Source organism: Rutidosis leptorrhynchoides, chromosome 9 (assembly GCF_046630445.1).
Source record: "Rutidosis leptorrhynchoides isolate AG116_Rl617_1_P2 chromosome 9, CSIRO_AGI_Rlap_v1, whole genome shotgun sequence".
In the NCBI taxonomy this organism is placed as follows: Eukaryota; Viridiplantae; Streptophyta; class Magnoliopsida; order Asterales; family Asteraceae; genus Rutidosis; species Rutidosis leptorrhynchoides.
The window spans coordinates 12,797,093-12,821,426 of record NC_092341.1 but is presented as its reverse complement, the minus strand read 5'-3'; the positions used below and the strand labels follow the sequence as shown (position 1 = coordinate 12,821,426).

General features: G+C 32.5%; 2 protein-coding genes across 2 annotated transcripts; both read right to left on the bottom strand.

Annotated features, from left to right (window-relative positions):
• Positions 1-12,849: 12,849 nt before the first annotated feature.
• Positions 12,850-14,570, bottom strand: LOC139867756 (uncharacterized). Its single transcript, XM_071856111.1, has 2 exons — positions 13,994-14,570; positions 12,850-13,562 (listed from the first exon to the last, which is right to left on the bottom strand). The coding sequence occupies exons 1-2, from the start codon at positions 14,568-14,570 to the stop codon at positions 12,850-12,852; spliced, it is 1,290 nt and encodes a 429-aa protein (XP_071712212.1).
• A 14-nt stretch (positions 14,571-14,584) lies between these two features.
• Positions 14,585-15,832, bottom strand: LOC139867755 (uncharacterized). Its single transcript, XM_071856109.1, has 4 exons — positions 15,419-15,832; positions 15,066-15,279; positions 14,858-14,977; positions 14,585-14,673 (listed from the first exon to the last, which is right to left on the bottom strand). Exons 1-4 carry the CDS (start codon positions 15,830-15,832, stop codon positions 14,585-14,587), a joined length of 837 nt encoding a protein of 278 aa, XP_071712210.1.
• Positions 15,833-24,334: the final 8,502 nt, after the last annotated feature.

Here is a 24,334-nt window from a genome sequence, read left to right as displayed (position 1 = left end):
CATCGCATTAACTTGCTAGTACAACGTCTATCTCGCTTGATGATTGCAACCACAACACAAAACAATTAGCGCACGGTTAGTTCACATAAACCTAGACACTAACCACTCCCGGTCCGACCCAAAATCCTACAAGTCCTGCATAAAGCGCACACACAATCAAGTCTAAGTCTAGGCACCTATCTCAAGTCGCCTAAATCCCTTAGACCATGCTCTGATACCACTTGTAACAACCCAACCCGTTAACCAACCAAAAACGCGAAATAATTTTTTTTTTTGAACAGGGCTGTCCAGATGGGGTGCGCGGCGCGCAGCCCCACCTGTGGGCAGCGCGCACAAGGCCTGGCAGCCCGCTGTCCACTTTTTCCATTTTCCGTAAAAAGATCCCCTACTTCCCGACATTTTTAGATGAAACGCTTTTCACAACATGCTCTAATATGAAAAACTCATACGATTCAATCATAAAATAAGTTTTACAAAACAGGGCCCACATCGTCCATTTTACGAGTTTCGTTCAAAACATACAAGTTCGACCATAAGAGTTTAAATTCTAAACGACACTATGAGCATGGTGTTTGGGGGTTAAACTATCCAAATCTCGGTCAAACTCCAAAAGCTATAACATCCAAAAGCGTCCCCTACAAACCAAGCGGGATCTCTAATCCATACGAATGCCCTTACCCTTGTCTCCATCGGAGCCTATAAAAAGATAAACAACGAGAGGGTAATCAAAGCTTAGTGAGTGCAACAATTATGCATACACATATATAACCCATCTATTTGCATTCGCACCCACCAAATACCTCATACGAGACTATAACTCAAATAGCATGCCGTTTTACTCATAATGCTAACAACTCGTACACTATCACAATATCACATTAGCATATACTCAACACAATATATATATAGCATGCTTGTATAACATTCAAAAACATAATATGGTTAACCATAACGCTATGGTGCTACCGGCACGTGGTTCACACCATACGCATTTGAGTCTCACTCTTTTATAGTGCTACCGGCACGTGGTTCACACTTTGGTGCTACTGGCACGTGGTTCACGCCTCATTTTATAGTGCTACCAGCTCGTGGTTCACACTTGATGCTACCGGCACGTGGTTCACATCTCATTTTATAGTGCTACCGGCTCGTGGTTCACACTTTATTTTATAGTGCTACTGGCTTGTGGTTCACACTTTATTTTATAGTGCTACCGGCTCATGGTTCACACTTAATACTCGTCACTTACATGCTATGGCACTACCAGCTCGTGGTTCATACCATAACATTCACAAATAAATACGCCATATACACGTACGCATAATTATTCCACTCACCTTAACGATTCGGTGACGGTTTTATACTTCCGCAAGCTTCAAGGCAACGTACCACTACAACCAAAACGTAGCTAGTGATTAGAGGAACAACTTTAATACTTGAACTTTAACCCGGATCAAGCTTCTTCCTCCTTGATTCAAGCTTTCTCTCTCAAGAACACTCTTCTCTCTCTAGAATTTGATTTGGGGTTGAAGAAGTGGTTGGTGATAATGTTAAGTGTGTTTCAACCACCAAACAACTGGCCACCAAAGCCCCAAACTCGTCCTCATGTGATTTTACCAAAAAGCCCTTCCAAATATCTAATTAAATGAAACAGAATCTGCCAGCTGGAAAGGGTGCGCGGCGAGCTCCCTTACATGTGTGCGGCGCGCACAGTGGTCTGAACGGGCTCTGGTCACAGTTTAATGACACACAGCTTCCCACACTTCAAGTACCTTATTTACACTTATGTACAATAAATATTAGTGTCTTACATTTGAAGTGTAGAAGCATTTGTGTTTGTTAATGCAAGTATGTAAAGATTGTAAGTGCACAAACACAAGGATTTATAGTGGTTCGGGTGGATGTTAACTAATCCACCTTAATCCACTCCCCAATTCTACGAATTGAGACTTTTCTTCACTATGATACCCTAAAATCGGTGGAGTATCCGGATACAACACTAGCTCCTCGATAAGCCACTACTCATGAACCCTTACGTCCCTTTGAAGAATTCACAAACACCAAATGCTCTTACCATAAGATCCTAATGCTCTAGCCTAGTGAAATCACAACTACCTTCTAGATCCCTTTAAGAAGATAGCTTACAATTAAACTTATAGCTAAGCTTACAATCACTCATAGTTCTTCAATAGGTCACACCAACTTAATTCTCAATGGAATTGATCAACTTCCTAGATCCCTTTAAGGAAGTTGAATCATTAAGAAAGATGGTGTTTCCGATCATAAGAACTATCTAGCTTCCTTGACCTTCTAAGGAAGTGTCTTACAAAGTAAACTTAAAGATATAAATGATAGGTACAAAGTTTACATTTCAATTCTACTAAGTGTAAGTAGAATCTCTCTTTCTCTCTTATAATCTCTCCATTGATATGTGCTTGAGGCTTGGGAGATCAGTAGATATGACTTTGAAAGAATGTTGGAAAGAGGGGGTCTTCTAGTTTGGCAAAGAGGTGTATTTATATTCTAAGAAAAACTTGGCAGACAAAACTGCGGTCGAAGCACGGTCGACCTTGCAGGTGACCGTACAACTTCTGTCAGCATTTCAACATATCCGTTGGAGCTCCTTTTTCTTTGAATTTTTGACTTCTTTACCCAATATAGAGCCTTCAAAATATGCTTAATACACCTAAAAGTTAACTCCATTACCCCTTTGATCTTGGACATATGCATGAAGGTTGACATGTGCTAGCTAAAGAGGAAAGTCCAATGCCCTTGACCATTGTCATTGATTTCCAAAAAGGTAAATGCTGAAATCTTGTCCCTTGACAACCCACAAACCTTCAAACATAATAACCCATGAATCTTACACTTTGTCAATACTTGGATGGAAGTATCATACTTCATTGGTTGCTTGCAACAAGTTAATTTTGACTAGTTTGATTATAATGAAGAATCCTTTAACTAGTTGCTTTAATCATCATTTGACAAACCACAAGCCTCCAAAACTTCACTAGCCCATTTTAATAGCTTGTCATCTTCTTAATGGAAGTGTCTTGCTCTTTAGAACATACTTGCATCTTGATTGAACTAGTTTGATTCTAGTTGGAGCTTAAATGAACCTTGTTACAACCTTGACTAGCTTGAATATAATTAAAACTTACATACATACAAATGGTACTTAAAAGTAATGGGAGAGCACCTCTTTAATTGGGACTTTGATGACCATTATTAGTATGTATTTAAATGACATTTTGTAACACTTGAAAAGTAAAAAACTTTTGTGTTTAATCTTATTTGAGCTTAAAATGTCATTAAGATGTCGTTAGGTGTGATTAGTAAAAATTAACATCTTTTGGTTCAAAACTCTTTTGAAATCAAAGAAGGCAACTATTATAAGTATGTTTAAAAAAGTTTTTTAAATTATAGATGTCTCAAAGTTGAAGCGACCCGTCCTAATCCATAAGGACGAATACAATAACATATGACTACATCGCGAGGTACTTGACCTTTATATGATACATTTTACAAACATTGCATTCGTTTTTAAAAGATAAACTTTCATTACATCAAAAGTTGATGGCATGCATACCATTTCATAATATATCCAACTATAATTGACTTAATAATAATCTTGATGAACTCAACGACTCGAATGCAACGTCTTTTGAAATATGTCATGAATGACTCCAAGTAATATCTCTAGAATGAGCAAATGCACAACGGAAGGTTTCTTTAATACCTGAGAATAAACATGCTTTCAAGTGTCAACGAAAAGGTTGGTGAGTTAATTAGTTTATCGTAAACATTCATTTCCATCATTTTAATATACCACAAGATTTCCTTTATTCAATAATCATACACTCGCAAGTGTTTAAAAATCATTCATATGGATTGAACACCTGGTAACCGACATTAACATCATGCATATAGAATATCTCCAAAAAAGAAATCCATCTGTATAATATAAACTCGAAGTACTAAAGCATACCATTTTTCAGTATGGGGGGAGTTAGTGCCCATAGATCTACCTTTAGGATTCGTGTCAATTAGGATGTATGTTCCCTAATTCTTAGGCTACCAAGCTAAAAAGAGGTATATTCGATTTCGATAATCCAACCATAGAATGTAATTTTTGAATACTTGTGTCTATTTCGTCTAACATTTATAAAAGCAGTGCATGTATTCTCAGTCCCAAAAATATATATTGCAAAAGCATTTAAAAAGGGAGCAAATGAAACTCACAATACTGTATTTTGTAGTAAAAATACATATGTCAACATTGAACAATGCAGGGTTGGCCTCGGATTCACGAACCTATATCATTCATATATGTATTAAAACATATACTCGTAATCGAGCAATTTATATATTATTATTATTAATAATATACTTGTTATATTATATGTTATTTAATGTGGTTAATTTATATGTTTTATATAACTATTATTTATTATTAATTAATAAACTGTATATTAAGGTTTATATATGATAAAAATATATATATTTATATATTAATTGATATCTTTTATATATAGTTTAATTAGTATCTTTTTCATAAAAAAAAAATAGTGATATGTAATATTAATATTATTGTGAAGTATTTTTATATAAAAGTATCTACTTGTAATATTACTGATAGTTTTAGTGATAATAAAATAATAATTTTATAAGAATTATAATAATGATAATAAGTTTAATAATAATAATACTAATGATTATATTAATAATAATAATGATAATATTTATAATACTACTTATGTTACTACTAATAATAACAATATTTTTATTTATAACTATAATCATAATAATAATAATGATAACTAATACTTGCATGACAAAATTTATAATAATAAATACATTAGTAAATGTTAATAATAATAATAATGGTTTTAATACTTATAACTATGATAATAATAATAATAAGTGTTATAATACTAATAATAACAATAATGGGTATGTTTGGGAAAGGGCTTTTTGAAGCTTTTTAAAGCTTGTAGCTTTTAGCTTTTAAGAAAAAGCTCATATATAATATATAGCTTCGTTTGGTAAAACAAATTTAAAGCTTTTAATGAGATGAAACAGCTCCAAATTTAAACACTATAGGGAGTAGCGTTTGAGTTTGTATACCAGCGTTTGGTCCGTATGTTACTTAAATGCCCTTCTAGACTTAGGAATTCTTCCACGTATATCTAACTGATTATGGAGCATCCATTTTCTAATATATACCAACAGAGAATATTATATCCAATATACATATACAACTAGAGATATATGCAATAGAGATATCAAATAAAGAAATACGATATTCTGCCTTTTAACTTGTTTTTCGATAATATATGAATTCACGACTCATCTTTACTTTTATATAAATATAATATATTAATATTAATATTACTTAATTAATTAATTTATTAGAGTACGTATCATGTTTTATATTATTAAATATTTTGTTTTATGGTAGTGCTTTTATAAGGATAAGAAATATTTATATTTATATGTATCATTAAGTTTTTTCCTCGTGCCCATTTTTGTTATTTTACTTATTTTATAGCAGCTCCAGCTATTTTGCCAAACAATTAGATACATTTAAAAAGCTTCAGCTAAACGCTTTCAGCTAAACGCTTGCAGTTAAACGCCTGCAGCTAAACGCTTGCAGCTTCCAGCTAGTTTTGCCAAACATACCCAATATCAATAACAATAATAATAATCATAGTAATAACATTAATAATAGTAATAATATAAATGATAATCAAAATAATAATAATAATAATAATAATAATAATAATAATAATAATAATAATAATAAATAAATAAATAAATAAATAAATAAATAAATAAATATGAAACTACCTCTTATAAAACGAGTTCCAAAAAGAAAACAAGCCACTGCAGGGCTCGAACCTGTGACCTCTCAAATACCCGAACACCCGCTAAACCATCCAGTCCATTTTGATTTTCTGATTAAATTCGACTACTAATAATATTAAACCCATACTTCTATTTTTTTCGCTATTTCTTCAACCTCTCCAAAACTCTTAAATCGACCAGAGATTAATACCACAGTCAACAAGACATTGAAATGATTTTTCTTATGATTTGTAAACAATACAAGAGCACTTATTTGTGGTGATTATAATTTAAAAAAAAAAATATACAGCAGCAACACAGTATACACGAAGAACACCTGATTCATCTTCTTCATACAACCCATCGACCAAGGTTCAAACTATACTAGTAACTAATATATTCTTTAATTTTAGGACTTGAAAACAAAACAAAAATCATTAGTGATTGTTTAAATTAGTTCAATCAAAATAAAATAAGTTAAAAAGAACTGTACAACATCATTTATGTTTTTCAAGAACTCACACATCAAACTCCATTTTGAAAGCATTTTTAGATCATGACTCCTACACGAAAAAGGTTCTAAATCACTCATATAATCTTTCTACATCATCAATTGAACCTGAATCATCAACATGACATCAAATTTTACAATGAACAAATCTATTGACTTTTTTGAAGTAAATATTTGACTCGAAAATTAAGCTTCAATATGAAGAATAGGTCGTGAAACTTTGCAGGTAGCTTGAGTAGAAGATTTAAAACACAATTGCATTTATAATTTTTGAAATTCGATTCGAAATTTAGCTGTTAAGAAAAGTGGACATGAACAGGGGACAGAGTTTTGATTTTCAGTTCAAAATCGAATAATTAAATGCTGTATCAGTTTTGAATTGATGAAGAAGATGTTTAAATGAAAGACTCAATCACTCTTCCCTAATATCATGATTTAATTGGTTATTATATTGCAGAATCAAATCATCAAATATCAATTAGTCGTACAGACAAATAATAAAAAAAATAAAAAGTGATATGGATTTCTATCTGAATTTGGATTAATCCTGTGTATAGATTCGTTTATGTAGCAGATTCATAGACAAGAACAAAACTGGTTACAGTGTGATGGGTACGTGAAAATGATTTTACTCCTAATCCGTATATATATGATTTTATGTAAATATTATTAATTAGTTATTATAATTATATTAATAAAAATAAATAATCAATAATAATCAATAATAATAATAGTAATACTAAATAGAAATAATAATAATATCAGAATATTTAAGAGAAATAATAATACAATTAATAATAATTGTAATATATATAAAAAAATGATAATAATAATATTATCAATAATAATACTAAATATAAGAAATACAAATAATAACTTTAATAATACTGATATTAATATTAATAACAATAAAAATACTAATTGTAGTAATACTAAAATTAGTAATGATAGTAATATTATTAGTAATAACCATACTATAACAATTTATATATATTAATCTCATATCTATAAATTATATATATTTAGAATAACATTTTTAATACTAGGATTGATATTAATATTGAAAGTAATAATAATATTATTATAACAAGTATAGCTATACATGTATTATATGTATTATTACTTATGTAAGATTTATTATTCATATATCATATAGTAACTTTTATTAAATATTCATTATTTCTAAGATTTACAATATACTACAAATCATATATATTTATATATAGATTCACTTTTAATAACAACTTAATGATTCCGTATTATTATGTAACATTTTTAATTTAAATGATTAATCTATATTTTATTATTTTATTTATATATTTTTTTCTATCATTTATTCTTATATATATATATATATATATGTGTATATATATATATATATATATATATATATATATATATATATATATATATATATATTCACTTATCTATTTATTTACAAACAGATTGTTCGATTCATCGGGAGTAGTCCAAGGTTAAATGAATGTATGTTCAAAGTTAGTTAAAAAATTTGAGACTTAGGATAACGGACTTTTCTTATCGTGTCGAGATCACATAAAGATTAAGTTTAAATTTGGTTGAAAATTTCCGGGTCGTCACAAAAGTGGTCTATCTTAAAGTGGATGAGTTTGGTTACAGAGAAAACTACGGTCGGCCGTGAGGTTAGCCGTAGATTGACAGTTTTAGAAAAAGGTGCAATCGTTGGTACAGGGCATCCACGGTCAGACTCACGGTCGACCGTGGTGCAGCCGCATAGCAATTTTACCAAGTTAATTATTTATGTATTGGTCTTTTGCTAGAGATAGTGTAGGCTTATGAACTCATGTCGTCTTACATATGATTAAGCACTTATCTCTTTTATGTCATCATTAAAACAAAGTGATTAACTTTTGAATATTATAATTGGATTCTCAGCCAACAACATGTATTACTAAAACTTTCGAAAATCTAGTATTTTGGTAGGGTTAGGTTTAAATATATATTAAAACAATCCTCATCCTTATTATGAACAATCCATATCCTCGGTTTCAGTTATATGTCAAAGCCACACTAACCATTATTTCAAGACTCATTCTGTGATAATTATATATATGGAATTATAGAGAGTTAGAGAATTGGATATCACCAGAGTTTTTGGAAGATAATGAAATTAATAACTTGACTTAATATTCTTGATTTCAACACTATAAATCTTGAATATATAATAACACTACCATTATAACAGCATCCATCATTAGAAGTTTATCTATTGTGCATATTGACTTGATAGAACACAATCAACACTTAGCTACTATACTACGATTAGTTTCTTATAACTAGTGTTTTGATGTTTATTTGAGAGATGATGTGTGTAGAAAATGGAAATGGAAACGAAAGAATGTTTATAGAGTGTATTCAGTGTGTGTTTTCAAGTGAATCATCATATGATTTATAGAGAAAATGAGTCGCCATTTTTGAGCATGAGTCGCCATTTTGAAGGTCTCCGGGTTGTCCGTTGGTAACCGAGTCGGCACTTTGCATGACCAACTGGCTCTAAGTCACCAGTTGGTATACTTTCAGTCTCCAGTTTGCTTTTAAGTCTCCAGTTTGATTTCAAATTGCCAGTTCATCCGTCAAACTGCCTATGAGTCGTGAGTTGGTAATATATGGGTCGTTAATTTGCTTTTCGTGGTCACCAATTTAACCTACTCGGTCGCAAGTTTGACCAGCTGGTCCGCCAGGTGGTCCAATTGTGTTGCCAGTTTGGTTAACTGGGTCGCCTGTTGGGATGCCAAACAGGATCTGAGTCGCCAGTTTAGCTCCGTGTGTAGTTTCAGATGATTTATTGCTAACTGTTTCCCTTTTATGCAATCCTTTGTTGTTGTGTGTTGTTCATTGAATATGCGTTGTAGTTCACCGGAAATGTTTTTAGATTTGAATGTTCGGTAAGTGAACTTCTTTGAGTTCTTAGACTTCTTCATAGTATATTACAAATCCCTGATCACTTTCTGAAGTTTTTTTTGCGGCTGTATTTGAAGCGTTGAGTGATTAGGATTTTATGTATGTTTTAGTGCATGTAAGTCTTCTCACTCTTTGATCTTGGTGTATGTGCCTGGATAGTTTCTAAATCCTTTATGCTTCATCGGTAATAGGCTTCAAATAAGTGTTGGTAAGCCTGCTAATCTTCTTGACTTCTTCAGGTTCGGAGGTATGTTGGTTTGCTGAATCTACGATCAGGGTTTAACAAACCATGATTTCTACGTAGTATTTTCCTATGTTGGTTTACTGAATCTAGAATCAGGGTTTCACAAAACACTGATTTCTACGAAGTCTTATGTTATTTTATGTGTACTTTGTTGATCAAGGATTCAAGAGTTTATCAACGATGTTTTGAGCCTTTGAATCCTTATATTAAGACTTAAGTAGGCAGAATATACCTCTTGGATAAGAAATGTACTAAAAACCTTGTTAGAAACCCTAATATGAACATTTTTAGACATTTAAATCTGCCCTCAATAATAAATAAACATGTATTAGTGCATATTTCAAGCTCTTTTGTTATTATTTGGGTTAAAATACGGGTGATATTATTGAAGAAAATATGACTGTTTTAGGTAACATCACCATTGGTCACACTTGAAAAATTATATGCCTATAAAATATTTTTAACTCACCCAAATCTTTGAATTAAATAATTTGTTTTAAGGAAACCTTTTAACTTGTTTATCTCAGATTCATTCTACACAGTATTTACAAATCATCTACATAAACATTAAAAGCTTCAAAAATACCATATTTATTTCTAACAAACAAAGAACATAAAATATTATTTTTTCTTCAAATAACAAATTAGATATATTAAAATAGTTGTTTTGAACATGAATTATGAAGGAAAAGATTCATGCTTACATCTTGTCATTGATAACAAAAATTGATCAGGTTATAATAAATTTTTTCTCATAAAGTATGATATAAGTTTGTGTATAGAGTAAATTAATTGGTATGTGTTTGAGAGTAATTACCTCTATACCCAAGGTGGTTGAATATACACATTCACGGAACCAATGGTTATATAAGACATCTCCTCCGATTTCAATAAGATAATAGTTGTCCAGAACAGTTGTAGGGTCACTAAAAAGTTTAGTCGAAGGCACATCCTGATTAATGGTTGGAAATCCTTCTGGGATCAACATCAAACAGCCTTGAGGTGGAGTGAATTATGAACAGGGGCACGATTCAACTTACGATAATGGGAGGGCATCTTAATGAACCAAATTCATCAAATTCCCAGAATTCCATTGACCAACTCCTGTAGTGTTGATATCCAATACCAGGATTAGCAGTGGTTGACACATTTTTTATTATAACAGTTGCTTGCTCATCGCCTTCCTTTTACCCCGGAAGGTAGTTTACAGAGTGGGTTAATTTGTCTCGTTTCATAATCCTAGAATCAAGGAATTCCTATAGGTGACACCTCTATTTTCCCTTTAGTCACATGGAACTTAAACCACGACCCTCCTTATAATTGTGAATCCTATTCTAGATATTGAGAATAGCCGATTTCAGTACTTGTGATTGTCGGGCCTTTATCCTAAAAAATGTTGAATATACGTGGATGGCACGCTCACTTTTTCTCCACTTTACATCACATTTTGTGCCACTATAGCGATTATTTAAGTACTAGTGCCTCTCGGTTGAGTCGGGGATGAAAATCAGCATTTCAGAGTTTTTCCTGGCCACAATGAGTTTTCCGAGGCTCACAATCGCGAGGTTTTTGGTATGGATTGCGAGGTTCATGATGGATTTTTCGAGCTGCGAAGATAATCGAAAAGGAATGTTAAAACCGAGTTTTGGTGGCTCGTGAACGCGAGACCTCATGTCACGATCGAGAGGTTTTCGGGTGCTGGAGGGTTTTTTTAATACCCTAATTTTGTTCAAGAACGAGACGCTTTACTTTGGCCATTTTTGGAGAGACAAGAGGCGAATTTTGGTGATTTTTGGGAAATTCCAAGGTTATTCAATCCATCTAATCATTCTAGGATAAAGCTTTGGTCACTACATTATTCAAGATTCTTCATTCAATTAGGTTGATTTCTTTGATTACAATAATGACTTCGTATCCTATTTCGAGTTAAATTTTAATTTAAAGTATGATTGTTGGCTAAACTATTTATGTTTGTCTAAACTAATAACATTGGCGTTGGATGTAATCTTTATTTGATTTGTTTAATTCGTAGAATAATTTTGTGCTCAATTAAAGAATGATTCTAGTTGATGTTATTTTTTTACGTACTTAGCATTTGTGACTGTCTAGTAGAGTGAGAGCCCATTAGAGTTTGTTACATTTATTTATAATTGCTTAATCTATTGTTAATTGGTGATTGTGATTGTCCGATTTAGTGTTTATTGGAGTCTATTGCAACCATTCAATTGATTAGTTTAGGTTTGGTAATTGTGCGTTAAACCGGAGACGATAACAAATTAAGTCCAACCCATAAATACAGAGGTGGATCATGCACAACGAGAGCTGGTGTGATTGTTGACGACTACGAGAGTTGGGTCACATATTGAGTCAATGAATTAGTTGAGTTGACTAGTCATAATCAGGAGGTCTTCCGTGATAAGGAGACATGCATCGTGTAATTCTAATTGATGCGTCTGCATTGGAAAATTTCAGGTGGACCGATTAGATAATTCTCATACGTTAATAATCAATTAAGTCTTCTTTTAAATGCATCCAACACTGGGGGTAAAAGGTCGGGACGAACATATTGTTCTTTATTAAATACAACTATCTTTGAATGCTTTTTTACTTTTATGAATTAAAAAAAATCAAAAATATTGTTTTTTACTTTATTACTAGCACTTTGATTTGTCGATTGTTAAACGTCAACCTCTAAATTTGTTACTAGCTTTATTTTAGTTGGTAGCTTAATTCGTTTTAGTTTACAATCTTGAATTGCATTTATACTGTCATGTGGACGATACTCTGGATATTACCATTTACTGTACTACTATATGGTTAGGTACACTTACCTAGTTGTGTTTTAGTCCCTATTTAGGTACAATCTCATTCATATTTTATAACTTAGATTTTACACAATGCATTTAATACACATTTAATTATGATCGATCTCTTATTCATCTTGTTTCTAAACCTTTATATATAGCATTTTTTTTAAAAAAAGCAACTTTTATTATTATTATTATAAACAAATTTACAAAGAGGTGAGCATAGGAATTGCTCACACGATACAATGCCTCGAAGATACACAATAAACCTATTTTTACAAAGACACTACACAATGTAATTTACAATTTTACATGGCTACTTCAACCGGATCCCGATTATTTACATGCGGGAAACATAACGTGTTAGGATGGAGCAACCATTGGTGCCAATCAATAAATTTAAGTCTCGAACGATTATTGATCCACTCAAACGTTTTGACTTAAATTTCACTCACAACTTTTGAAGATGCCGAATTATCCTTTTGAAAGACTTTGAGATTTCAATTCTTCCAAATTTGATAACCAGTTACCAATTCGATGACTTGCCATATTTCCTTGTAAATACTCGATAGTCCATTTATGCTCGAACCTAAAAAAGAATTTGCGATAGTTGCGTCCCTCGGTAAAGTTGCACCCCACCATTTAAAGATGCCCTCCCAAATGTCTTTAGCATGTGTATAATCCACGATAGCATGGTTCACTGTTTCTGGGATGCTATCACAAATTGGACACATCGTTGAATCGAGCTCAACACCCCGTTTCTCAAGTTCTAATCTAACCGGGATCCTTGACCTCAACACCCGCCAAATAAATATGCCGATTTTTTGTGGCACAAGTTTATTCCAGAGAGTTTCAAAGCTAAAAGAGTTCCCGACTAGGTAGCGATCATCGATTTCTTTTGATATAGATCTCGAAACATATGAGTCTTTCCCACTTGGTTTGAAGCTCCACGAACAGACCCCGAATCCCAATGATGCACTTGAAGATATTTTGTTTTCTAAATTCAAAAGTTCCCCATGTAGTCTACCGGTTAACTCCCTCGACCAATTCCATGTAAAGACCCACGAACCATTGTTGTAACTAACATGATCAATGACCTTTGCTTCCCGATTTGAATCAAGTCGATATAGTCTTGAAAATTCCTCCTTGAGCCGAGCATTATTCACCCATGAATCCTCCCAAAAACGATATCCCTCCCATCCCCAATAGACCTCTCGAAAAAAGACTCCATGTTCATGCCAATTTTGTTCAAATCCGAGTTGATTTTAATGATGTTCCACCATGCTGAACGATGCTTGACACACGAAATGTTAGTACCAAAATGACCCAACCCCCCATCCCTCTCATACATGCTTTTAATAACATTGACCCATAAAGAGTCTTGTTCGGTTCTAATTCTCCACCACTATTTTTCCAAAAGCGCAAGATTTTTTGATTTCAACGAGCCCACATAACCCACCCACCCCATAAGGACAAAGTATGGTGTCCCATTTAACCCATGAAATTTTATAAGAATCACCCGACCGGCTCCAAAAGAACTTACAGCGCAAACTTTCGAGATGGTTGATGACAATGGAGGGAGCACGAAACAACGAGAAGTAGTAGAGGGGTAGACTACTAAGCACCGATTTGATGAGAGTTAACCGTCCATCAAAATAAACGTTCTTGCTTTCCAATCCGATAATCGCTTTTTGATTTTTTCGACCACCAAATCCCATGCATCTTTCCTACTCATGTTTTGCCCTATAGGCATGCCTAAATATATGAAAGGCAACTTACTTGCACTACACCCAATTTCATTCGCCACTTTTTCAACATTATTAAACGAGACCCCAATGCCATATAACGAGCTCTTAGACATGTTCACTTTCAAGCCCGACGAATTCTCAAAACAAGTAAGGGTTTTTAGGATATTTTTTATATTTTTACGCCCCCATTTCCCAAAAAATATCGTATCATCCGCGAATTGCAAGTGAGAGACATTTACCTGATTTTTACCTATATCGACACCCCTTAAGAGACCATCTCTAATTGCAATATTCGTGAGCAAATTCAGTCCTTCACTCGCAATAATAAATAAGTACGGAGATAGCTGGTCGCCTTGTCTTATACCCCTTTTAAGATGAAATTCTAAAGTAGGTGACCCGTTTACTAAAACCGAAATAGAAGCCGACCGAAAACATGACCCCATCCACTTTTTCCATTTCTCCCTGAACCCCATATTATTCATAATGTCTAACAAAAATTCCAATTCACACTATCAAACGCTTTTTCGATATCCGCTTTAAAAACACAACATTTATCTTTTCTCCTTTTAACATCTTCTACAAGCTCGTTACCAATAAGAATGTTATCCAAACAAATTGGGTCATTTTTTTCGAAATAAGAGTAATAAATGAGGCATTACAACCCGCTGAGATTTCACATTCCTCCCAAAACCAATTAAGCACATTCATAAATCACTTTTTATTAACCACCAAAATTTTTTATAAAAAAAGAAATTAATACCATCCGGACCGGGTGCTTTGGAGGAGTCACAATCCCGAATAGAATTCCAAACCTCTTCTTCGCTAAATTGGTCCTCTAGCATTGAAGCATCATCGAAAGTGATCTTAGCCGTATCAAAACCTGCAAAAGACAAATTACACGAACCCGTATCTTCATAAAATGATTTGAAATATCGATGTAATGTCATTTGGATGCTCATTCCATGAACCGTTTATGTAAAGACCACGAATCTTGTTTTTGTTATCTTTTCTCTTAATCATAGAGTGGAAATACTTAGTGTTTTCATCACCTTCACTAGCCCATTTGAGTCTCGATTTTTGTCGAAGCATGCAACCTTTTTCTTGGTCTTTTCTCACCCATTTTCCTAGATCTTCGATCCATTCTTTTCGTTCTAGGTCAGTAAGGATTCTGACTTCGACTTGCTGTTCCCATTTCATACAATTTTCTAGACAACAAACGAATATCTTCGTCAATTTTCCCATACGTCCCTTTACTCCATTCCTTTAAACCGTTTTTGATATTATTTAATTTCAACCGAAAGATAGTATCTAACTTCTTTACATTGACCGGCTTGTTCCACTTGTTGATAACTATTTCCTCCGCACCTTTATCCTTTAACCAAACGTCAAAGATTCTAACCGATTTCGGGCCAAAGTCTTCTTGTCCATTTCTAAGTAGAAGTGGGGAGTGGTCTGATAACTTTCGATCGAGTGAGATGACCGATGGGTTTTCCCAAATCTGCAAAAAGAAATTAGATACGAGGAAATGATCAAGCTTGCTAAATTGAACTCCATCATCACTAATTCGAGTAAATCTCTTCCCCACAATTGGTATTTTAACAAGTCCGTTGTTATCTATGAAATTATTGAATAATGTGGCCCTTCTAGCAATAAAGTCGGTATTTTGCCTCTCAACACACTTTCTTACCTCATTGAAATCGCCCCCTAATATCCATACACCACAACTGATTTTCATAAGAGTATCGAGTTCTACCCAAAATCTTTTTTTTTGAATCCTTGTGTGGCCCATACACATTAACCAACATGATACTCTCATTCGACCCAACAATTTTTCCTTTGATGGCGATGTAAAATTAACCTTCAAAGGCGTGATAAGCAGAAAATACGCTTGTACCCCAACTTGTAATCATACCACCCGATCTACCTATAGGATGTTTAACTACGTAACCATGATTACTTGCCCCCTATAACCTTTCTAACCAATTGTCATTTACCTTACAACATTTAGTTTCCTGAACAAACGCTACAACCGGTTTTGACTTTGCAACTAATTCCTTAAACCATGACACTTTACCATGAAAGGACCCGTCCTAATCCATCCGGACGAAGTCCATATTGATTATAAACGATTCACAACAGTTGATTACATCGCGAGGTACTTGACCTCTATATTATACATTTTACAAACATTGCATTCGTTTTTGAAAAGACAATCTTTCATTACATCGAAAGTTGACAACATGCATACCATTTCGTAATATATCTTACTATAATTGACTTAATAATAAACTTGATGAACTCAACGACTCGAATGCAACGTCTTTTGAATTATGTCATGAATGACTCCAAATAGTATCTCTAAGATGAGCAAATGCACAGCGGAAGATTTTTTTCGTACTTGAGAATAAACATGCTTTAAAGTGTCAACCAAAAGGTTGGTGAGTTCATTAGTTTAACCTAAATAATCATTTCATAATTTTAATAGACCACAAGATTTTCATATTTCCATTTCTCATAAACATACGTCCCATGCATAGAGACAAAAATCATTCATATGGATTGAACACCTGGTAACCGACATTCACAAAATGCATATAAGAATATCCCCATCATTCCGGGATCCTCCTTCGGACATGATATAAATTTTGAAGTACTAAAGCATCCGGTACTTTGGATGGGGCTTGTTGGGCCCGATAGATCTATCTTTAGAGTTCGCGTCAATTAGGGTGTCTGTTCCCTAATTCTTAGATTACCAGACTTAATAAAAAGAGGCATATTCGATTTCGATCATTCAACCATATAATGTAGTTTCGATTACTTGCGTCTATTTCGTAAAACATTTATAAAAGCGCATGCATTCTCAGTCCCAAAAATATATTGCAAAAACATTTAAAAAGGGATTAATGAAACTCACGCATATAAATATTGTAAAACAATTAATAAAGCATTTGCATGTATTCTAAGCCCAAAAACTTAAAGAGTAAAAGGGATCAAATGAAACTCACATAATGTATTTTGTAGTAAAAATACATATGGCTATATTGAAACATTGCAGGGTTGGCCTCGGATTCACGAACCTATATCATTTGTATATATATTAACACATATACTCATAACCGAACAATTTATATATTATTATTTGTTATTTTAGTAACTTATATGTTTCATTAATAACTTAATTAACTACCTTTTTTTTATATACCTCAAATAAATAATTAGCATTTATTATACAATTATCAATATAGTTATATAAATATATTTTTCTTATATATATATATAATATTTATTTAGTAAATTACTAATAGTAATCTTAATAGTGATAATGAAAATAATAATTATAATAATTATAATGATAAGTAAACTGTTATTAGTTATAATAATATTAAGAATGATAAAAAAATTAATAATACATCTAATGATAGTAATAATTATTATAATGTAAATTTTTAATGTTAACAATAATAATAATAATAATAATAATAATAATAATAATAATAATAATAATAATAATAATAATAATAATAATTAATATAATAATAATATTATGTGATATTAAGGTAGATGAAAATTATACCATCCAAATCATCAACGTCATTTGACTAACATATTTATCGTCGTCACCATGCATAATATTTCCCGTCATCATTCTCTATCATTTTAATAGCATTATATCATAACCGATACCTTATCATGATCATGATGATCATGATCTAATTGTTATTGACTAATCCTCTATTCCTCGTCACCTTTATATTCGAACACCATCATCATTATACTCTTATCGTCATCATTATCATATCCGTATCACCATAATATATACATAATTACTTATACTATATCATCATCATCTTCTTATTTTTTTTCTTATATCTTCCCATCATAACCTTCCTACGGTTGTATCAACTCGCTATCATCACGCACCATAATCATAATTGTAACCTTATTAAACTCATCATAACCCACACTATATCTAGCTCGTGAATTTGGCCAATCATGAAGATACATATCGGCCCAGTTGTACCACTCTAGCAACCGAGACCCAAAACAAAACAAAAAAAAAATCTCGGTTACAGTCAGCTATTCATGGGTTGCTTTTTCATCAACATGACATGGGTCACTCTTGGTCACTATGGAAAAGTCTCAAACGTACTGATTGATCTCGGCCCACATTGGATTGATTTAACAATATTAACCTTTATTTCTTATAGTTTAGTCAAAAAGAAGGGGGATCACAATATCATAAAACACATCCCATAATTTACGGACATCCAAATTTGTTTTGGATATGTAATATGTTTTGTGGAATCCTAGCTGTAAGTGGGTCTAGATTAATACTAAGACTTTACTTAATTATCAATAAATTTGAACGTCCCATTTATTGACCCAACTAATCGGCCACCAACTTTACACCTTGCAAACATTATACTGCACCTTATATATGTCACAATCCATTTCCATTAGTATATTCGATGCATAACAGCTGGAAGGGAAAAGAAAGAGCACTTAATGCTACAATTTTGATGTTATAAATATATATCTCGGTGGTTCTTGTTGAACAATCAACGAAAAAGAAAGAAGAGAAATATAAATGAATGTCTTACAATGTTGCAGCAGAAGACTGACTGTCATCTGCAAAATGATCGAGGTGGTGATGATGATTTTTGTCGAACAGTGATTGCTTATGTGTGACAGGTTTGCAGCCCTGTGGAGATGTTTTAAGTTAACGATAACGATAGAAGGTGATGGTTAGGGTGGTCATTGGATAAGAGAGAGAGGAAGAGATTGAGAATGGTGGAGGTTGTGGTAATTGTCGAAAAGAAATGGAAACATGGACGTAGCAGCAGTAGTTATAATTTAAATGGGTTTGAAGTGGTGTTTTTGGTTGGGTTACGTTTGAAGCAAAAAGCCATATTAACTAGTATCATTTCTTAAGTGGGTTTCTAGCAATAAGATGGTGAAATGGGTTGTTGGTTATGGTAATCGAGTAGGGCAGTTTATGTGTCTGTGTTTATGTTTTGAAGTGGTTTTGTTGGTTATTTACGGTTTACAGAAAAAACAGAAAAGTTGATGAGGGTGATGTGGTGGTCGAACATTGTGGTTGTAGGGTGGCGGACGTGATGGGTTTGTTCATACCATGAACCCAACATAAAAGTCGAGGGTGGTGGTTAACTTGTGATGGTGTCGGTTTGGTATCACATGATACATAAATAAATAAAAAAAGAAATGGTGATGAAAGATGAAGGTGATGGCTTGGTTTATAGAATAAATACGTCGATATTAGATTCACTCAGAGAGACAAGTTATTAAAAGTAGAAAATGACTCTAAACAGATTTTGTAACTATCTGTTTGATTTCTTGTTATCAATGTGCAGTAGATGGTGATGTACATTGGTTTGTAGCAGATTAATTGTGTAATTATTTGTCAATGTTCCTGAAATTACTTATTGTAATTTATTAATATTAATATTAATATTAATAATAATACTAATTAAAAATAATTATAATAATAATAAGTAACAATAATAATAAAAATGATAATAATAATTTTATTAATGATGATAATTATACTAATTATAATAATATTAATAATGGTAATAATAATATTGGTAATAACGATTTATTTATTAATTTCATTAATTATGTATCACTTATTATATATACCTGAATATTTAATATATATCTATCTATATATTTTAGCCATATTACAATATACATATATACATATATTATTAATTGTGTAAAGAAGCCATATATATATATATATATATATATATATATATATATATATATATATATATATATATATATATATATATATATATATATATATATATATATATATATTCATTTTAGTAATAATTTAATTATTTTATACGTTACATTACATTTTCAATTCAGTTGATTGAATTGTAGTTTATTAATTCTTATTATTAGGTATGTTTTATATTTACTTTTACAATTTGTTCGTGAATCGTCGAGCATGATCAAAGGGTAATTGTTTACATGAATATAGATTTCAAAACTTTCGAGACTCAAAATTACAAATGTTTTTACTTATCGTGTCGGAAACATATAAAGATTAAAGTTTAAATTTGGTCAGAAATTCCCGGGTCATCACAGTACCTACCCGTTAAAGAAATTTCGTCCCGAAATTTGAGTGAGGTGGTCATGGCCTACAATAGAAATGTTTTCATGACCAATATGAGTTGATAAGTTGAGTTTTATCATCATTGAGTAATATGGATAAAATAATTCAATTATTCGAAGAGTACGAATGAAGCTATCACCAAAGGGTGAAATAGGAAAGTAAAGATTCATCTTAACTTTTGACGTAGTCACGGTTGATTTTAGAAGATAAGGTGCGTCTTAGCTTTTGACGTTGTCTTGCATGAATTCCGAAATTCAAGGGATTTTTAGAAAATTTTCGAAATCTAAAAGATTTGATTCTTTGGCGAATAAGGGAATTAAGATCTCTATAATTAAATATAGTGATCTTCCTCGATTACTTTGTCTGATATTTCCATTATAAATTTACCTTTTCCGTTCCATTAGTTTCCACCGCTTCTATACCTTCTTTCTCAGTTCATATATCCAAAAGGATTATAATAATGCTTAATCTGGTTCTAATCCTTGTTCTTATTCTGTCTATCGCAATGATCGTTCTTCTTTTCCAACTCCCACCGGAAGAATCTATTTATTTCTACTATGCTCTAGGGATTATTGTATTTATAATCCTTCCGTGTCTTTATGTTGCTATACGCACGGATATCCACAGTTTGTAATTTCGGTGTTGTCATTGGGCTTTATATTTTCTCTTATACTTCGAAGTCCTTGCTTCTGTTTTTCTATAATCATTGTCATTCCCAGTTAATACTCCCCCTATTTACTGCGATTTATACTCCAATTTCTATTTCAGAGTTTTGTCCCTTCGTTTCTTCTTCTTGCGGTTGGGCATCTCTTGTAATGGTCCAGAATTTGCAGATATAAGTTTCAGAATGAACATCGTTAATGTCCTAAGAAAGAAACGGTAATAGCACAATTTGACTTGTCAAATTACCAGAATTCAAGGAAAGATAGGACTATCAAGAAAAATATGTTCTTGATATGTTTATAGATTAGACAGAATGTAAGAGTCGTGTAACATAGCACATGATGACGTTATGATCTGTGAATCAGCACGTCCCATTAGAAACTCAGCATGACTTACTGTAATATAATCACGTTGATCAAGTGTCATTATATTATACTAACTCATGCATCAATTCCCAACATTACTTCAATAACATTCATATTTTAAGCTCGAAAGTTTACAGAATATAGAAACTAACAGTTTCTATATGATGTAATACTGATAGCACGAAGAGATTAATGATTTCAGATAAGAATAGTTATAAAAATATCTCCAGAAATATGGAGGATATTTATAATGAAAGATACGATAATATCTCGGAATATCTTAGATCAGAGGATGATAGAAAACTATTGTCTGCAAGGGTTTAGAGTAAGGAGCAAGATATTCACTAAAGACTTTAGCAGACATTGAATCATTTGGATTCTTTGAAGTCAAACTTATTCTTTGTGATTTGTCCACGACTTTCTTCATAGTTTCGCATAATCTGCTTTTCGGTACGAAATTTTCTATTGAATGTTTCCAATATAATGATACACAGGAAGCACGAAGAGGTATATAATTTCGGACGAGAATATTTATGAAAATATCCTCAGAAATATCGAAGATATTGATGATGATATTTTGGAATTTCTAAGTTCGATGGTTGATGGAGAAAGATTTTTCGTAAGATTTTAACATGACTTCGGAGCAAGATATTCTCTAAAGATTTCAACGGATCCAGAATTACCTGAATCCTTTGAATATAGGGTTTGGTCCTTATATTTGTCCTTGGTCTCCTTCATGGTTAACTCTATCCGTTTTCCAGTTCCAACGTTTATGAGCTTTTCCAACATATCATTCTTTATCATCAAACTTCCGACGGTTAAGGTCGTGTACAGTTTTTGCTGCTGTATTCAGCTTTTTCATAATTTGTGGTATTGATTTGTAGACTGAGTGCTTTTCAGAATTTCAGAATGAAAGATCATAATTCTAAGAGATAAATGTTGTACATATAACTGTTGATGTAAGTATGCTGTGAGTTTTTCAAGGTATTGATTGCTGATTCTCGGTAATTGGTACGGCAATTCTCGTTATCAGATGCAGATGAGTAGATGATAGGATTTCAATGAATATATTAACTTTTCATAAGGTCAAAGATCAATGATGTTTCTGGTAAATGTGCTGCTAATGTAGTGAGATATAAACGATTTTCCGGTATTGATGACGAAAGGCATCTTTTATATCAGGGTTATAATAAGGTTGTTTCGAACGAAAAATTGAAGTTAACTTGTTGGAGCTGTGACAAAATTGGCTAATTTGAAGAGAGATTGTAAAGTTACTTTCGGTAATAATAACGCCAAGGAGTTAGCACAGATACGTGTTTAATGCTTATTCAGGTTATGAGTGTTTTTAGGTGCATAACTATATGTATAAATCCTTCCTTCCGTTGCCGAAGTGTGGTTGGTTCATCCTCTCGATTGAGGTGTTTTCAAGAATCATGAAAGGTTTGAACGCAGACTGGAATTGTCAAGATACCAATGAGATTTAAGATGAAATTAAGTGGCAAACTTGAAGAATTATTTAGTTTCATATGTTATAATCAATATTTTAATTCATTTTAATTGTCCAATGTCATTAGTCCACAGTCGATAGTCCACATTTAACAGTCCAATAATTCATATATAATTTAATATATAATATTCGAATTAATTAATACTTATCATGACCCGTATACGTCTCAGACTCTATCACAACTCAAAGTATATATATTATTTGAGAATCAACCTCAACCCTGTATAGAGAACTCGATCATTACTGCATATAGAGTGTCTATGGTGATTCTAAATAATATATATAGATGCGTCGATATGATATGTCAAAACCTTGTATACGTGTCCCGATATTTAAAGTGCGTAAAATAAATACAGAAATTAAATGACGATAAATAAAATGCGTAAAGTAAATAACAGAAATTAAATGACGATAATTAAAATTGCGATAATTAAATTGCGATAAAATAAATTGCGATAAATAAAGTGTAATATGGAATTAACAGTTAGCTAGGATTTTGTTAGCGTGAATTCTTAACAATATTCCTTATAGTTAGTTTGTCTGTTTCTAACAAATTTTTTTTTTGTCAAATGTTTTCTTCATTATGCCACTTGTTGGATTCTGATAGATAAAAATCTAAATATGAAATTTAAATGAAAATGGTTATTCTGGGGTGAACGAATACGTATATCTGTGGATGTAAGTAGGATAGTAAATGATCGTCGAATTAGATTCGAAGAATGTACAGTGTAACTTATTAATGCGGAATCTAAATATTCTTCGGGTATTACCTACCCGTTAAAATATTTTCATCATTAACAGTTTATACGAAAGAATTTTTAATTACAATCTTTACGAAATTATATATACATATATATTTTCTTCAGATGTAATCATGGATTTAACGAGTCAATATGATATTAAACTCATTTGATTTACCGTTAGAACAAGAATATATAATCTCTAAAACATTAGAGATTACATAATCGTCATGTCGTACGGGGATAAATGATGTAGAACATCATGTAGAATGATGATTATGCTGGAGGTACAGAATGAGATGTTGAGGCATGCATTGTTGATGGTACGGGTGTTGTTACTGATGGTACTGTTGGTGCCGGCGATGTTACTGAAGCTGGTATGTTTTGCACCATATTTTACAAGGCTACAACTAGGGCGCGAAGCTCGTTGAATTCTTCTATTATACCAGGATGATTGTAGGTTCGGACGAGCGGATGAACGATGTTTAGATTCTGAGATAGTATATAATCGTGATGAGATACTCTGGAAATGAGAGAGAAAATGGTGTCTCGAACAGGTTCGCCGGTAAACACTTCAGGTTCATTGTCAAGAGGTGAATTCGGTTGGTGGAAGGGATCGCCTTCTTCGCGTCTCCATTGATTATGTGGACTACGAACCCATCAGATGAATTGGGGATGGATGATTGGTTGGTTCATTCCGGTGACGCGATTTCCGGAGCTTAGGTGAACATCCATGTCAGAATAGCTGTCGGAGTAACTATCGGAATAGCTATCGAAATCTGAGGACTTGAACTGGTTGAGGGATTCATCTCGT

Coding starts and splice junctions, on each gene's coding strand:
- LOC139867756 (XM_071856111.1), bottom strand. CDS start 14,570: ATGGGGTTCAGGGAGAAATGGAAAAAGTGGATGGGGTCATGTTTTCGG. Junction 13,563..13,993: donor AACGTTTATTTTGATGGACG/GTTAACTCTCAT, acceptor TCTTTTTTCGAG/AGGTCTATTGGGGATGGGAG.
- LOC139867755 (XM_071856109.1), bottom strand. CDS start 15,832: ATGAAAATCAGTTGTGGTGTATGGATATTAGGGGGCGATTTCAATGAG. Junction 14,978..15,065: donor TCGTGGTCTTTACATAAACG/GTTCATGGAATG, acceptor TGTCTTTTGCAG/GTTTTGATACGGCTAAGATC. Junction 14,674..14,857: donor CAAAGCACCCGGTCCGGATG/GTATTAATTTCT, acceptor ACGAGCTTGTAG/AAGATGTTAAAAGGAGAAAA.